The 17,431-nt window shown below is 38.4% G+C and overlaps 1 protein-coding gene across 3 annotated transcripts in view; it reads left to right on the top strand.

Moving 5' to 3' along the window:
- ACSS3 (acyl-CoA synthetase short chain family member 3) overlaps positions 1 to 17,431 on the top strand; it is a 90,107-nt gene that overhangs the window by 32,154 nt on the left and 40,522 nt on the right. For all 3 annotated transcript variants that reach the window (XM_075057971.1, XM_075057972.1, XM_075057973.1), the window contains 2 exons: positions 7,880 to 8,031; positions 16,164 to 16,267. In XM_075057971.1, coding sequence (XP_074914072.1) covers positions 7,880 to 8,031; positions 16,164 to 16,267 — 256 coding nt within the window. The remainder of the gene's footprint in view (positions 1 to 7,879; positions 8,032 to 16,163; positions 16,268 to 17,431) is intronic.

Raw genomic sequence — 17,431 nt, 5'->3', positions numbered from 1 at the left:
GACTCTTTTGCAGAAAGGATCCCTTAGTAACTATATCTTTATGTGGAAAAGTGTAAATTTACCACAGTTCATATGTTCAAATACATACATTTGCATAGATGGATAAAAATGTCCAGAAGAACTAACACTATATACTTGTGTACTTGAACTTGTAAATAACTCTGGATGCAGAGGTGGATTCCTGATATTTTGTAGTATGTGTGTACATACTGTACAGCTGTCCTATACCTTTTGCTCATCCCAGAGGTCATGCTTGTCAGATTCTTCCTGTGTGGTGTTCGCTTATGTAGGGCAAGCATGGATACATCTGTTAGAACTCCTGAAGGTTCACTAAATAATTTGGGGATTGATTTTAGTATCTTGAGTTAAGTCATGTAGGCTCTCAGTTAACTACTTATGAAAGAAAGAGATCCCTACAATGTTCTTTCTATTGCATATAAAAGGATCATTTTTCCTGTGAAGAAGAGAAACAGTCTGGACAGTCTTTTCTGCATTATTGTGGTGTCAGAAGAGATCACTGTGAACAAGAGAAACAAGCTTTGGCTCTGAAAAATTAACTGGAGTATGCATGGCTTTGCATACTGAGGTATTTAGTGTGCATTTTTCACTTGCCTTTTCCTGAGGTGAATGAGTGAGGAAGAATAGTCTGTCTGCTGCACTTAAATCCCACAAGACTCTATTTGTGCCTCTCCTGTGGGGTGGTAACAATCTTTGCTGTTACATCTTCATAGTATGTAAAGACCCTGTGAAATCTTCGGAAATTCAGTATCTTGAGCAAAAACCCCTGTTACTTATTTTGACCTTGTTCTGTTGTCTGGAAATGAAGGCTTAAATGGATGTGTGGTCATCACTGTAAGCTATATTTAATTAACTACTAACATGCTGTCCTTCTATCTTGAATCTACTTTACCAGTAACTTAAATTATATGTATAGGTAATCAGAGTTAATAAGTATGTTCAAGATTTATGAAGCAGAAATACACTCTAGGAAAAGATTATCTATTCTTCGCTGATCTTATAGATGAAGACATTTTTTGTGTTAGATGGTATGGATCAATATGTGAGGTTAATTTTCTGGTATATGGTCTCTACACAAGGTAGAAATCTTTGCTTTCTTTCTTTGCTTGGATTTACTCACACAGAATAGATCTTCTGGGCAAAGTTAAGAGATAGGCAAGCACAGCACAGGGCTGTACCTTCTCAGGTCAACTGTTACGTGGATCACTAACTCTGTAGTATATAAGAGTCCTCTAGTTAGGATCACTGCTGGTTTTGCAGTCCATGAAATAGTAAACTGTCAGCTGTTTTGACTAAAGAATTTGTAGACCAAATTCTTATTTGTCTGTGTAGGAGTGTGAGAAATCTCAGCATATGCTGTTAAGAGCTCGTCCTTGCAGTGTCAGTGTGTGTCATACATGTGCATTCCCATAGGCAGATGGGTGTTCATAAAGGTAAGACTACATGCTATGTAAGTGTACCTATATAGATAGTAATCTATTTTTCCCCCTCACGTGCATGGCTATTTCTTATGTTTCTAAGTGTATTTAATCATGCACAGTTTTCAGTTGATTTATTCAACTGTTCTATCCACTAGTCAAAAAGTATTGCTTTGATTTTTTTTTTTTTTGTATTTTTGTACTTCATGAATAATAAGGTCTTCTTTTAAGTTCCTTTGCTTTTTAATCAAGAAATTTTGGAGGCAGTGAACGCATATCTATTCAGAGTGTAGCGACACTAAATGCGTGAGTTCAGCTGAAATTTGAAGAAGAAAGAAATTGAGCTCTTTTCTGGGCTCATTTTATAACTTGCACAATTTAGCTAATGTTGGATACTTTTCAAATCCCATCTCCATCTTTATTTCATCTCCAGATGCTCAATATAGTTCTGGTATGCAATTTTGGGGGCTTCAGTGGCATCAGGATCTCTACAAATAATTAAACAGAGAACTCCAGTTATAAATTACCTTCACTACAAAAATAGAAATGCAATAGTAAAAAAAAAATAGAAAAATAGTTTTTATTCCTTTTCAAGTTTAATTCTATTACAAAAGAGTTCCATTTTCTAGTTTGTCTGGAAAACCCCCAGTGATTTCCCACTAAATTCATAGAATTTTAAGGCTGGGGACCATGGTGGTTGACTTCTCAGATATTCTGAATAACAAGGAGCAAAAACTTCACCCGGTAGCAGAAATGCACATTTATAGAATCAAATATCATATTAGCTTGAGTATTAAATTACTGTAGTCTAATTAATATTTAAACACCTAATAGATGTTAATTAGATTCTTCATTCCAAAGGGATTAACTCATCACCACCACACTAGTTAAGTAGAAGAGGAAAGCAGTGTGAGAAAAATGGCAGTTTCTTGGAGATAAGGAAAAGACTTTGATAGTTTTATAGTAGCTATTTTTGACCACTGATACACTGGGCCACATTAAAATTGTTGCATTTATTTGGCAGAAGAGAACTGCTAAAATAAACACTGCAATGAAGAGGTTTTCATTCTAGCAGGTGTAGAGTAAGACAAGAAGGAACAGGGAGGAAAGTGATGAGTTCCTTCAGCAGTCTCTGTTACATAGTCGTTTTACAGTGAAGCTTTATCTCTGTGTGAATGCATGGGGATCAAGATGGTTATTGTCATTATAAAGGCACCTCTGAATTTAAAATGTGTTGGTTTGGAAAATAAAAAGAGTAAAAATCCTATTTCTTTAACAGTGAGTATTAAAGAAAAATCAGAGTTAATATCTGGTTGAACTACATGTCTGCTTTGTGATTTTTGCTCTTGGTGAGAGCATTATTAAACAGTAATAAGAACATTTCCCATTTTTTCTTTCTCTGAGGTGTCACCAATCAGTGTTCCTGACATCAGTGTCATCTTTTTGAGGATTAAAAATGGGAAGAAAAGGAAGGCAGGCTTCTGTATACACAGGGAGAAAAATAATCTTTACAAAAGACAGAGTGTATAATTTTTCCTCTGCTCAGAAGACTGTCTTAACAGTGAATATTCATAAATTTGTAGTCAAAGTTTTTCCTAAATGATTGCCTAATGATGGCTTTTGGGTTAGGGCCTATCACTATGCTGCTTAGGTACAGGGAAAGAATACCTCATACCCTTTGCCTAGAGACAACCACTATTGAATATAAACTCTGCTGACTTCATACCCTCACTTCTGAAAGAGATTTGTTTATTTTTAAATTACTTAGTAGGTGACAATGTGTCGTTTTAACATTTGGTATGGAAACTATGTGCTTTCAATTTTCACTTGCTGTAACGCCACTGTCGGGAATGTGAAGACGGTAATGAATTCCTTTGAATACAGCAAGGTTTGTTTTTTTTATAATCTGTCCTGGATTGTTTCTCTCCAAGGCATGACAAACTTCAGCTATAAATAAGCTACTTGAAGTCTCAGAGCCCACTCTGGATTGCTCTTGCTAATGGGATCACAAGCTGTAAGCAACAGGGAAGCGTGAAGAGGAAGCCTAGCTGCTCCCTGTCATGTCAGGAAGAAGGCAGCATTGTAGTTCCAGTGCTTGGCACTTTGAATTGGAGCTAGGATAAGGGAGAGGGTGCCCACGCTTGCCAAGGAGCCATGCATTAAGGACTTCATTTGGGTGGTCTAGGACAGAGGAGTAGCTGTTGTCCCACACAGAGCTGTAGGAAGACATTGCTGTGCACGTGGAGCCTTCCTGACAACGCTCACTGGGGTCCTTCCAGTCCCCAACAAATCTGCAGGGTACGCAAATCTGCTGTTGCAACAAAACTGCAGGGTGCACAGCAGCAGCAGTAGGTTTGACTACTCTCATTTGGCACAGCTCTTGGAGGCATCCAGCCTTTCTACAGTTCTTGTAAGCCATTATCATCAGCTTACAAAGCAAGCACTGTCTCTGAAGTTTGCCAGTTTTGTGATCTTTCTGCCATCGTCCATAGTGATTGTATTTGTGGAGCAAATTCAGTAGGATGTATCATCTCAAGTCCTTAGTGGAGATTTGGCAGCAGGGTCAGCAGCAGAAGGGTAAACGCTCCTATGAATATATTCATTTGAATCCTGTTATGTCAGGATTTTGTGTGTGCTTTGGCATCAACAGGTTTTAGTGGCAATGAGTTCCATGTATAATACTTGCTATGCAGAGAGAATTTCCGCCTCATGATTTTAAATTTATCTTTAATTGAACAGCCCCTTGTTAGGGGTCAGACAGAAAGGGAATTGCTGCGCTGTTACTGATGCATTGTTGGTTATTTTATTATAGTACCTTTTATATGTCTTTTTCCTCAAGTAATCCATTCTGACTTTCTCCATAGGAGAACTTTTCTATCCCCTTGATCATTCTTGCTGCCTGACTATGAATCTGCTTTTGTAATCACGTATTAGCCATCATCACATTTCTGCCTCAGGATGTCTGCTCAGCTGGTAGACATCAGATAAATTACATGCTAAATCTAGGTACTTCCAGAAAGGTGTTCCTATCTGTCTGTCTGTCTGTCTCAAAGTCTTGTGGTAGGTTATTGAAAGAAAGTCTTTTCTACTTGAATTCTCCTAGCTAATACAAGAAGTGTCTGATCTACTTTTTTTAAATTAGGTGAGGCAGATCACTCTCTTTCTGACTGCCTTGTTCTTGTTTACCATGCTCTCAATTCCTGCCAACCAGAGATATTATTGCCAGTAACTTTTAAAATAAATTTTCATCTCCAGTATTGATGCAAATACTGAATAGCAACAGGTCTTGAACTGATCCCTGCAGAAATCTAGTGGAAGCATCTCATTTGCTCATAGTCCCCAGTTGACTCAGCAATCTGTCAGCATATTCTGAATTCAATTGCCCTGTGCTTTATTGTTTATATTGCTAACTTTTTAAAAAGCAAAATTGCATGTGGTAATAAGCCTCTCATGGCATCTTGCAGTACTTCTTAAAATTTTTGTGTAATGAATGGTAACTCTCTTTGGCAATTTTATTTGTAGTTTTTTGGGGCTCTGAAATTAATTTGCACTGTCTCAGATTTGTTTTGCTTATGTCAGTTTTTGTTTATACATTTGCTAAACTGTGAACAGCTGCCAAGGCACAGGGAAGTTTTTCTGCAGAATCAGTAACAATATTTTACAACTGGGCCAGTTTTTTTTTTTTTTTCCTAAATTAATATTTTAAGTGTGGCCTTATTCTTTGGGTATTATTTCCTATCAACTGTCAGGTGAATTTTCTATTCCTTTTCTTCCACTCTTTGCATTTTATTTGTTTTTCTCCTAGATCTGAGGAAGATACTTCTCCAAACCAAAGCTGCTGTAGCTTACCTGTGACACATAAATACCAGCCTGTCCATGCCCTGCGTGCCTGGCCACGCACTCCTGAAGGTTGAGCTGCTTGGGTTGAAGATGCTCTCAGGCTCGAGCTTGCTGGAGGTGTGAGGCACAGGCACAGCCGCGATGTAGCTCGGGCAGGGACCAAGGGTGAGGGCCTGAGCGTAAATCACCTCCTGAGGAAGGAGAGGCTCCTTTCAGCTCTTCTCTCAACTCTGCTGTTTTCCTGGTGGTCTGATCCAAGGTTACACAGCTGCACCATGGCAAACCTGGCCTTGAGCACCAGCAGCTGAGCCCCTAGGAGGGAGTGGGTGTGCTCAGGGCCAGACACAGCCCTTTTATGGGCTCTGGACATTGTCATTTGGTTAAAAATACAGCCTACGTTATTACTGGCAGACTAACCAATTTCAGATTGCTCCACAGTTAGGTTTTTTGCTGTCCAAGATGATTGCTACTTGTTCAATTACGTAATTAGTTAAAGAGAAGTTTATGGAAAGTTAGAATTTTTCAGAGTCTGAGACTGTTTGTTTTAGTGTTAGTTAGTCACATGGGCTTGAACTCCTAACCAGGTGGTCACAGATCTGCAGGTATAATGAATATTATAGGGAGATGACATCAACTTGAATAAATAGGTTTGTGAAAAAGTATTGAACATGTGAAAGTTGTGATAAAGAAGTCTGCAAGGATGATGCTTAAAGACAGTCTGGTGAAAGATTTTTTTTCTTTGGGAACTGTGTGTTATCTGACAGAAAAAGGACGTAACTCACTTTTCAGCAAGCAAATAGCATTCTTTTGCATTTCTCTTTGGTAATTTAGGATTGGCTGTTAGCAAAAAGGGGTTTTGGCATTGGTGATACTCCTCCCTGCTACTTGGGCTGCAAACTGTTTCTTTTGTTTATTTTCTCCATTTGCTTCTTACCGCCTGCTCCATCCTTTAAAAGAAAAGACTTTTCAATTGTGCATTCTGTTTTGTCTTGGTTTTTTTTTCCTTTTATGGTGATCCTCTGCTCCAGCACTCCTCTTGCCAGCAGTATCGCGCCATAGGGCTGCAAAGCCAATGGTACGTATCCAACCTCAGGTGTCTTGCTTTAAATCTGCCAAATGGTTCATCAGTGCTTTTGCCAGTGTTCAGGCACAGCTGGAGGCAGAGCAAGCCTGGGGAAGACTGCAGTGGGGAGGGCAGATGGGAAAGAGGGAAAGGGATGAATTCCTGTGAGCCTGTGTTGCAGCCAGCATGCTGCTTTTTATGCTGGGATGGGGCAACTAACTTGATTAGTGTGCCTTTTCATAAAGGCATTTACTGTGTTACTAGTGCCTCATTATCAGAATAAAAATACTGAATTTAGTAAATTCTTCAAGGTATTCATATCCCTCTGTTCCTTTGGGTCATGGTAAAATGAAAAGTATTAAGAGTTCGTATACTGTTTCCTCCACCTCCCCCCCGGACGTATTAATCTATCTATTTCAAATCTGCATTTACACAAGGATGGTGAAGGTATGAATTTGTCTTGTGACTGGTGAACTGCTGTAAAGGTGGTGACATTTCAGTGGTGAAACTTTCTCCATGTTTGTGGCTTCTTGCATAAAGCGTTGACAAAGCTGTGTTTGCAGTGTGAAAAGTGTATGTCCCTCCTAACTTGTGTACTCTGTCAAAGTTCTTCTTCCAAGTGTGGCCTTTCTAGTGAAAAGGTTATGGCAACACCTGTAATGCTAAAACTCGTTCCACATTAACATCATCTTTTTATAATTTCAGAACATGTAAGGAGCCGTTCATGCACTGCGGTAATTACATACACTAAGATTTGATTATATGATCCTGTGCCGACTGCTTTTCATATTTGCAGCATCACAGGAAAGTATTTTTGATTATTTTTTTATTATTATTACTTAGCATTGGACAATTTGTCACATCAGATTACTTCTGTTTACAGTTCTCTTGACTATGCCCCTTAGCTCAGGACAATGTTTAGTTTTTTAAAAAAACCCAACCACAAACCAGACCACAGTCTGTTAGCACACTAAAACAGAAAAAGGGTCTTCAGCTTCTCTCCAGGCTTCATGTGGGGTAGCAGCACAAAGGTTGCAAGAAGCCAGCTGTAAGCAGTTAAGTGGGTATTTTTCCAGAATTGGGAGGAAATTTCTAGGTGAGAAAAAGGTGTTATTATGTCCCATAGGCCTGTTCATGGAGATATAGCTGCAGTGCCACTGTGTCCAGAGACTCCTAGTTCAGTGGGACTCTGGGTGTTTTAGAGGCTGCTTTGCAATAAGGGTAGATGTAGACATGACTCTCTCTGCTGCCAGCTCTTTATGGCTGTCTTTTCATTCGCATGTCTGTTTGTCCTATTTTTCTAAGTAGCAGCTAGTATGTGCTGTGTTCATGCAAGAGATTGTGCCCAAAGCTTGTGAATTTATTTCTACAAGTGAATACGGTTGCGGTATTATTATTTTTAACAAAGCCTTGTTTGAAGTCTTACTTGAAATTACTTCTGTTGCTGTGCTACCACTACTGTTACGTGTTCAAGCCTTGAACTGTCAAGGAATTATGAGGTATTTTTATCCTGTGACATTTTAAATTATTCTCTCCATAGGGGAAGCCTGTGGGAACGCCAGATGCTGGTGCCTATTTCCGCGTGCTAGCAGAGCATGAAGTAGTTGCCTTCTTTACTTCACCAACTGCAATTAGAGCAATCCGTCAGCAGGACCCTGAGGGAGCCTTGGGAAAGCAGTACTCTCTGAAAAGGTGAACTAAGGATACACTGGAAGCAGGTTCTTAGAGAAACAGGCTGGATGAACTAAGAATAGCAGAGTGTCTGGGGCTTTGCCCACCTCTGTATAGCAGAATTTAAATGTATTCATGACAATTTAGGTGTACATGTATTTGCTTGTAAATTTATATTGATAGTTTAGAGGAGATGAAAGCTGTTGAAAAGATTATGACTCTAAGGTTAAGAGGTCTTACTGGGTTAGGATTGCTTGCTCAACCTTAATTTTGCTCCACTCTGCTTATACCCTGTAATACAGTCTTGGATTGCATGACCCCGTACTGTTTTCCCACATGACCTCTCATTTTGCTGAGTGCACAGGATATTTAGTGTTCGTTTAATTGGCAGCTAGTCAATGTTTTGTTTATCTCCCCATAACTTAGTTACTGTTTATGGTTATGTGCTCCAAAGACTGAGCTGTTTCCTATCTTGTACTGTTTTTAAGGTGTTTATCACTATACTATCTGCATGCTTCAAAATCATGACTGAGTTCATCCTCACAAATCCCCTGTGAGATGAGAGAGTGGTATTATCTGTATTTTGCAGATGGGAAGCTGAGGCACAGAGATTAAGGTCAAAGTCTTCTGTTAGTTTTGAATACCTAGTCTGAGCCACTGAACTACCACTATTTCAGAGTTCTTCGCATTATATGTTTAAAATGTGTTACTAGCATTATATTAATAAAATGCCTCTCACAGTGGCTTGCATCCATGAGCGTTTAGTACTTCTACAGACCAAATTTCTGTATCTTATGGCAAACATTATAAAAATGAAAAATATGTGGGTTTGGACCACATCTAATCTTGTAGTTTGATGCTGAGCAAATTATTCAACAAGGACTGTGTCAGACTGTATTCAGTCATAAGAACATCTTTTATTACACTTGTCCAGAGGGAAGGGGAAAATGCAAAGCCATGTAGCTTCATGAGACCTCCACATTCTTAATTGCCCAGGAAAATAAGCTGGATTTATTCCTGAGGTATTCATCACAAGTTCATCATTACCTTCGTCCATCTGTTTTGAGTGCTATCATCAATCCTTACCCCTCCTTGAAATAGGAAACAAGCTCATTTGAGACCCTAATGCACTATTCTTCTATGATGTCACAAGAAAGTGATTCAGATGCTAGAAAATTTAATTGCTGTTCCTCAGCATTTTTTAGGCAATGACTAAACTGACTTAGTCTGCCTTTAGCATATTCATTTAATGGAAAAATCTGCTAACCTGCTCTGTAAGTTGTTGCATTTTCTGGCCAAATGAGAATTCCAGATAAGAATGTCCTTGCTGATACCAGTTGCCCCAGATGTAAAGAGGTATTTCATCATTCCTGTTCAGTGCATGAGCTTCACCATTTGTCTGCAGATTTAGTTGTCTCATAATTCACTCAGCTTTGGGCCATGTCATTTTGTGGTCCGTGACTTCTCTTTACTAAACCCTGTAGTGCAGCATTTAGTATCTAGTAGATGCAGTTGTTAAGAAATGGGAGTCCAACAGGTGATTAAAATTTCCATTCTAGGAAAATCCTTGCTTTTGCGTGGTATTTGGATGGACTTTCCCATCCAAGGTCAAATGAATTTTGTCAGTTTTAGTTTGAAATCAGTCTTACTTTTAGTTCATTTACTTGATCTATGGTGCTTTCTTCTCTGTTACATGGTGCAGAATCATTGAAATGAGATGTCTTTCTGCTACCTGGGCTAAGTAAGATGTAGCCTTACTTACTCTAGAGACTCCAAAACACATGTCCAAGAATGCAGTCCTGGAAGAGATTTCCACCACAGTACATTTCATTCCTGAAAAATTCCATTAAAAAACTGATAAAGGTCAATGTCACTTTTAATAAATCCTGTTAAAAAAGACAATTACTGATAAGGTACAGAGTTGGTAGGCAATGCCAGCTTCTAGTATACAAGGGAGTACTTGATTTACAGGAGTAGACTGAATTATAAGCAGACTTGGGTTCTTTTGAAATGACATAAGTAAAATAAATTTCTGTTAAGAACTGATATTGGTGGCATCACTGGTCTCCACCCAAAATTATATGTGAGGTTTCCAAAGGTTCTAGTGTGTATGCTTCAAATTCCTTGTTGGCTGTTGGAGTCAAATCTTGAAATATGTTTGCCTTTGACACAAAATGTCACCTATGTCTTAAACATGGCTCATGCGTAACAGTAAAAGAGATGTTTAATTTATAATACTGTAGGATAAAAGCTCTGTTCAGCCACATATTGCTACAGGATCTAAAGACTAGGCTTTTGATAACACACAGTGCTGCTAAGCAGGCTGTCTGATCATACTGCTGGCTGTTGTGTTTGAAAAACAAGTAGCATCCAAATTCTGTGACCCTCATGTACCTGGGGGTATTCTGTTCAGCTTTTGGAATCTGTTCTTGTCTTCATGAGGTAACTCCGTAACAGCAAGCCATTAATTCTTCCCATGTTTGGAATCACACTTCATCCTTTAATTGACTTAATTGTTATGAACTGGTTAGGTCTGATTTCCAAATGATTGACAACTGATAGTTTTACATGAAATGGGGCAACAAGTAATAATTTGCAGTTTGTGCTCCATAGCCTACTTGGCTTTCTTCACTTTTTGGTCGATTATGAATGTTCTGCCATTTTATATCGAGAGAACCTAGAGATTCTAGCTTGTTCATCTGATACCAGATATTAATGCACTTGCTTTAGAAAGAAATATGAGACTGCATAAAAACTGTGCAGAAATAATGAATATAAAGTAGATTAGAAACTCCCATTTTCTGTCTCATAACACAGGCACAAGAGGATTTGAAATTAAAGTGTCAAATTCAAAAACTGCTAGAACAAAATACTTTCTCATATAATTGATGTCTCACATATGCTGCTAGAGGATATGTGATTAAGACCCAGAATTTAGGATGACTGAAGTACATTATGCAGTTCTGCCTGCTACCCCCTAGTCTGGGCTGCGGTAGATCATGTATGGCCATTCCTGTGAGTCCTGAGCTGTGTTCATGAAGAGCCTTTGTGGAGCACCCCTTCACCTGCACCACGAGAAGGAGCTGAGCTGCAACTGTGTTCTGTGTCTCTCTGACTCTGTCACCCAAACCTCCAGTGTTTGGACTCTCATGACCAAGATAAAATCTATTCAAGGAGGAAAACAAACACATCAATGGAGAAAAATCAGAAGACCTGAAAATATTACTTCCTTATTTTACATGTTTAGGTGTCTGCAGTCTCCAGGTGCATTAAGAATTAGTAAGAGCTCTTTATTTCCAGTTTATGTTAAGAAGTGCAAATGAACCTTCCTCACTGTCTTTTCAGGAAAAAAAGCTTATTTAACATGATAGAGAGAGAGTTTTTCTTTGCCAGAAAAAAACTGGCATATGCATTCCAGAATTAAAAACACTTCCATGATCTTTTAATGTGGAAAAGTGCAGCTCAGGTTATTACCCATGTGAACACTTCTGCTTTTGGGAAATAGTTTGGAGATGTGGTTTCTTTCATGCTTGGAGTGACACCAGAATGTACATCCTGTATTGAACAATTTAGATTGCATCAGGGCCATTAGGGACCTTGATCTGTCCCCTATATCGGGTGATACTTCAAGTCCACTCTGCTGGACTCTTGAATAGGTCCTAAAAGCTTGATTGCACTGAATTCTATGTTCGAAATGTAGTTTTTCAGAAAAACAGCTTAGGACATATTTATTTAACAGAGAGGTTTTAAGATCTTTCTTCCCGATTAACTGCATTGCAGTGATAGATGATTGCAATAACAGGTGCACTGACATACTTTGAAGTGTGAACAATTTTTTGACAGTCCACTTAAGAGTGGGACATTTTATAACCATTGCCACCTCTCTCTTGCTATACTGTTTGATAGGAGAAAATAATTCCATAGTTCTTATGCTTTGTTAGGCTTGCGGCACTTTGCTCTGATAGTCTTTCTGATGCTTTTGTGCTGTAAATTTGCCAAAGAGCTAATCCCTCTCCTCACAACATAAGGTTGCTCTTGAGCCTGCAGATTATTAAATCTGATTATTAAAGCTGGTGATTCAGAAGAGAGGAATTCTGCTTTTGGCTCAGGGGATAACATGATGTCTTAACTTTTTTAGTTAACTTGTCAAGTCTTTTAAGTTCTTGGTGTTTTAATAGCCCTGTTTTTAAAACAAGGACACTTCACAGAATTTTTCAGCAGTTTATAAAGTTAATGAATTCCTAAATTGAATTTTTACATCATAGCTGAAATGTTGTCTTTAACATGCCTAATTACAGAACATTCCATATAATGTACATTGAGCAGTGCTTAACAGGAGTGCCCTGCATGTGACCATGAGTCTCACAAAACTTTTCATGAAGTACATATTTGTGGTTTTTACTTATACAGTATTTTGTTCTCTTCTATCATAAACTTTTATCTGTGTTATAACTTCCAGTTAGCTATTAACTGTAATTATCAGCAACGGCTTGTGCTTTACAATAAAAAGCATTCAGGTGCAAGATATTGATTGGAGTCATGCTCATTACAATCATTATCTTCTAATGTGGGAGATGTGCTCAGAAAGCAGTTTACCAAAATGATGTTGTATATGTATGAGTACAGAAAACTATGCTTATTTGATGTGAAAGCTGCTTATACATTTGACCCCCTGCCTTCTATTCCAAGAAAGAAGCCACTCCAAGCCATCTTGGGGTGTGAGAAAGGAGGGCTGGCCGAAATGCTGTTCTGAAATTAAGGAAATTGAATTCTTTCATCTGCATGTTCAAATTTGACATGGTAACGCTTTTCAAGATCTTCTGACATTTGTAACTTTGTAACTAGTTGAAGTGTTGAACTAGTTGAACTAGTTGAAACTGCTTTCTGGATTTCATCTACATGGAAAGATGAATCTCATAGTTCTCTTTCTAAATTTCTAAATGCCTCTGAAGTGAAATTTGTTTCATGCCCACCATATCTAAGAATTCTTTTTGTGGCCACAAGTCTACAGGTTTTACAAAATCAATGCAGTTTGTGTCCATTGCTGAAGGACAAGGATCAAATCCTTTGTTCAGCAGTTGTCTTCTTTCATAACGGACTGTGTGAAGACTTGAAGTGAAACAAAATGTCACTGATATCAGTCTGGCTGTGGTAGTGCGTGCTGCAATCCTAACAAGGGGACATTTTGGAGAAGTAATTTTAATCCCAGAGTCTGATGTTGGGCCACATGAAGCTCCATTCATATCTTTGGCATTCTGTCATCTTGGAAGCCTTGAGGATTGATGCAGTACTTGGTAGAGTCTGTCTGCAGTTTCTCTTGGCATGACAGGCTGTTTGTGAAATGTTTAGTCACTTGTAGCGTGAGTATACCTGTACACTTTCACTCAAAGAAAGAAAGAGGTTATTTGCTAGTAAACAGAGTTCTTCTGTGTTTGCCTCTTATCTTTCCTCTCTTCCCTCTACTCTTTGAGGTTTTAAATTGCATCTCTGGGTAAAATGAAAGTGCGGTCTGTCTTGGTCATATGCTGAGTAGGGCATGAGCCCACCCGGGGCAGATACTACAGAAGGGAAGCAAGTTCTTTGGTCTGTAGTAATAGGGCATGTATGTGACATCTCTGCATTCAGAATTCACATTATACCTCATGACAGGATTGCATCCACCTGGTGGTTACAAACAGGCACTGACATGGCTGAAGTGTTTCAGATTGCCGCACCAGCCTTCCAGGGAAAGAGACGCAGTTTTCCGTTGTGATTTTTCTGTAAAATGAAACCAGAAACGTTACGGCTTAATTTTCCCTCTGGTTTAGATTTTTTTCCCCAATGGCTGATTTCTGTTCCAAAATCTTGCTTAAATAGGAACATGTTTAACTGTGCAGCAGAATAAGAATGTCCAAAATTTTCAGACATTCCTTATTTCCTTTTTTAGAGATGCAGGAACATCCCTTCAAGTTATAATGCAGTAACTTAATAGCTCTGTGTATTGCTATTTTTTTAAACAGTAGCTTAACAAAGTCTCTATACTGTGGCTTAGTCATATGTTAGTATTGCTCTAGGGCCTTGGATTTTGTTTCATTTTGGTTTTCATTTTGTTTTTTTTGTGTAAAAAATAAACCTTACCCTTTTGAGTCTCTTAAAGGTAAATTACTCCAAAGTTGCCTCTTGTTCTTTGTGGACTATAGAAGAAGCCTAGAGAACTAGTTCAGCATAGCCTTATTTTTTGGATAATAAGAGCCAAGTAAGATAAATACTATGCATTGCTCTCAATAGAAATCATGCTGTCACAACACAGACTATAAAACTAGGCATGTACTAATGACAAAGTATTGAATATAAATCAGCAGTTCATCCAAGTTTAGCTGGCCATTCATTTTCATCTGCACATCGTGAACCTTTTAATTAAAAGTTCTGTGTTTCTACCTGAAGAGGATTGCTTATTTCTTTGTTGGAGGTGTGGGGGCAAGATGATAAATGATTCTTTCCTCAGTATCTTCTTATTAGGTGACAATGTCTGGTCAGTGTCGTGAGAATCCATGACTGTAGAATAGAATAATTTCAGTTGTAAGGGACCTACAAGGATCATCTAGTCCAGCTACCTGACCAATTCAGGGCTGACCAACAGTTAAAAGCATGTTATTAAGGGCATTGTCCAAATGCCTCTTAAACACTGACAGGCTTGGGGCACTGACCACCTCTCTAGGAAGCCTGTTCCAGGGTTTGACCACCCTCTCAGTAAAGAAATGCTTCCTAGTGTCCAGCCTAAACCTCACCTGGCGCAGGTTTGAACCATTCCCATGTGTCCCATCCCTGGACCCCAGGGAGAAGAGCTCAGCACCTCCCTCCCCACGTCCCCTCCTTGGGAAGCTGCAGAGAGCAATGAGGTCGCCCCTCAGCCTCCTTTTCTCCAAACTAGACAAACCCAAAGTCCTCAGCCCCTCCTCACAGGACATGCCTTCCAGCCCTGCCACCAGCTTTCTTGCCCTCCTCTGGACGCATTCAAGGACCTGAACATCCTTCTTAAATTGTGGGGCCCAGAACTGCACTCAGTACCAAGGTGACGCCACACTGTATGCAATGTAACAGGGTTTTAAATTGCTTGTTAGGAAATAAGTGCAAAAAATCGGCTATGACATGAATGAAGTTACTGTGCAAGTATTAGAAAGATCAAAACCTTAGCAGCACGCAGTAATGTACAGTAATGTCTAGCTTCTGAGTGCTGATAGTCGTATTTAAGAAAGCTACCATTGACATAGAGGAGCTTATCATTCTAAACAGGGTGTGAAGTGAATTTGTAATGCTTAATGAAGGATGATAAAGTGTGACTAAACATCCGATAAAAGATTCCGAAGTTAAAGTCTGTGTGTGGGTTTAATACCCGATTATATAGCACTGCCTAATTTAATGGTACAAACATGCAGATCACGTCTGTCAGGACTGCCAGACGTTGCATCTCTTCTCTGCCAAAGTTGGCTGTGGAATGTCCAGTCAAATGAGCTGAAGTCTAGTACTATGATCAGGGGCCCAAGGCTGCTGAATGCTGTTCTGATTGGCATTATCTAGTAGGATTACTTTTTTTTGTTTGTTTGTTTATATATATATAGCCTGCATCTCCACAGGAAAATGGCTTTATGTTCCATTGTTTTCCCCAAAACAAATCTCTAAATGTCTATAAAAAGATGACTCAACAGTTCAAAAATACCAAAATCTGTTTAAATGGAACATTATTAACAACTTTAAGAGTTATGCTACAGGTATTTCCTTTTAGTTTTGTTTATTTCTTTACTAATTTTTCTGATATCTGTTTCTGACCTTTTTTTGGTAGTTCATTCTTATGTTTTGCTTAATAGAGATCTCCCTAGTTCCTGTGTACAGAGCATTTAATTGTTTTTTACTTCCATTAACAGTTGCTTGCCTCTGGTGTCCCAAGGTCTTTGCATTCAGAAAATAAACTTTCTTTTACATGATGTATAAAGTAGCATAAATTAATATTGCTAAGATTCTGATTGTTAGTAGGAAGGAGCATACAAAGAGTGAGAGTCCTCCCTTCCCTTTTCTCTTTATCTGGGACACTGACCAGAGCTATTTACTGAATTTGTTATCTTCTTTTCCTTTCCTCATCCAGATCAAGATATATACTTTTTTATTTTTATTTGAAGGTTCAGAACGTTATTTGTAGCTGGTGAGCACTGTGATGTGGACACGCTAGAATGGTCAAAAAAGATCTTCAAGGTACCTGTCTTGGACCACTGGTGGCAAACTGGTGAGTGTTGTAAAATAAGGGGAGGAGATATTTTCAGACTTGTTTCCCGAGTCTGCAGGTAGAACTGGTTTCTCTTTCCATGAACATTTAAATAGGCAGGACCAAGTATGAAAATAAAAATTCAAGCAGGAAGAATTTTGTTTGGAAGTGGTCTGAAAAGTGACTTCAGGATATATTTAAAACACAGCATTTTTAAAAGCTATATATATATATATATATATGGTATTTTCTGATGCCTGTATATATTTAAAAAAAAAAAAGTTTGCATCAGTGTTTTTTCTAGGTATATTTTTATGCTGTTTGCATGCATGACTATTTTGTGACAGAAAATTTGGTATTTAGGGGAGCTTTCAGGTTTAAGTTTTTTGCACATACTTTTTGTGTAATTAAAAATAAACAATCTGCAGCACAGAGTAGACTCCTTGGTCTTTAATATTGTTCTGTATGGATCTCATCCAACTTCTATTGATTATTTTGGAATGTTTCCCATTTGTTTCACTGGAGGAGGATTAGATATTTAGACTGCAATGAAGGAATTGGAGTACCAGTCTATGTGTAACTTTGCAAAAATCCCAGTTGAATTCTGGATTAAGCCTTGATCAAATGTATCTCCTTATAACTACGGATTAAGATATTTTCAAATTTCACCATTACAAGATCAAATTTGGATTTTGCTTCTTACAGACATTATTGCTATTTAAGCTAAGGAAGTATATTACAAAAGCTCTCTCCTCCCTGCTGTCCTTCGCTTCCTTCCAAGAATACCTCTTCTATTTTCTGTGCATCATTGTTTTGAGATGCAGATTTTCTCTGGTCTCTCTATGGTGAAAAATGTTTTGATCCCCCCATGATGGGTCAGATAGCAGATATATAAGATTAGAATAAAAAGTGGAAAACTCTTTAGTTCATCTATAATATATGTTACATAGTGAAATCATTGAGGAGGTTTAACCCCCCCCAATCTTAGATAAATACTGAGAAATTTCTGGAAGGTGGTTGTATCATTTTTCTATTTAATCTTGATTTAATCTGCTAATTGATTGATAAATACAAGGGACAAGACCTGTATTTTGCTCACTTCTCTGTGATCCTAATGTCTGTAGGCAAGAACTGCCCTCTGCTGCAGAATGAGCAATTAACTGAAAAAGGTTAAAAGATCAAATA

This window comes from Buteo buteo, chromosome 26 (genome assembly GCF_964188355.1).
Source record: "Buteo buteo chromosome 26, bButBut1.hap1.1, whole genome shotgun sequence".
Classification (NCBI taxonomy): domain Eukaryota; kingdom Metazoa; phylum Chordata; class Aves; order Accipitriformes; family Accipitridae; genus Buteo; species Buteo buteo.
The sequence above is the reverse complement of the archived record's forward strand: the minus strand, read 5'-3'. Positions and strand labels throughout refer to the sequence as shown.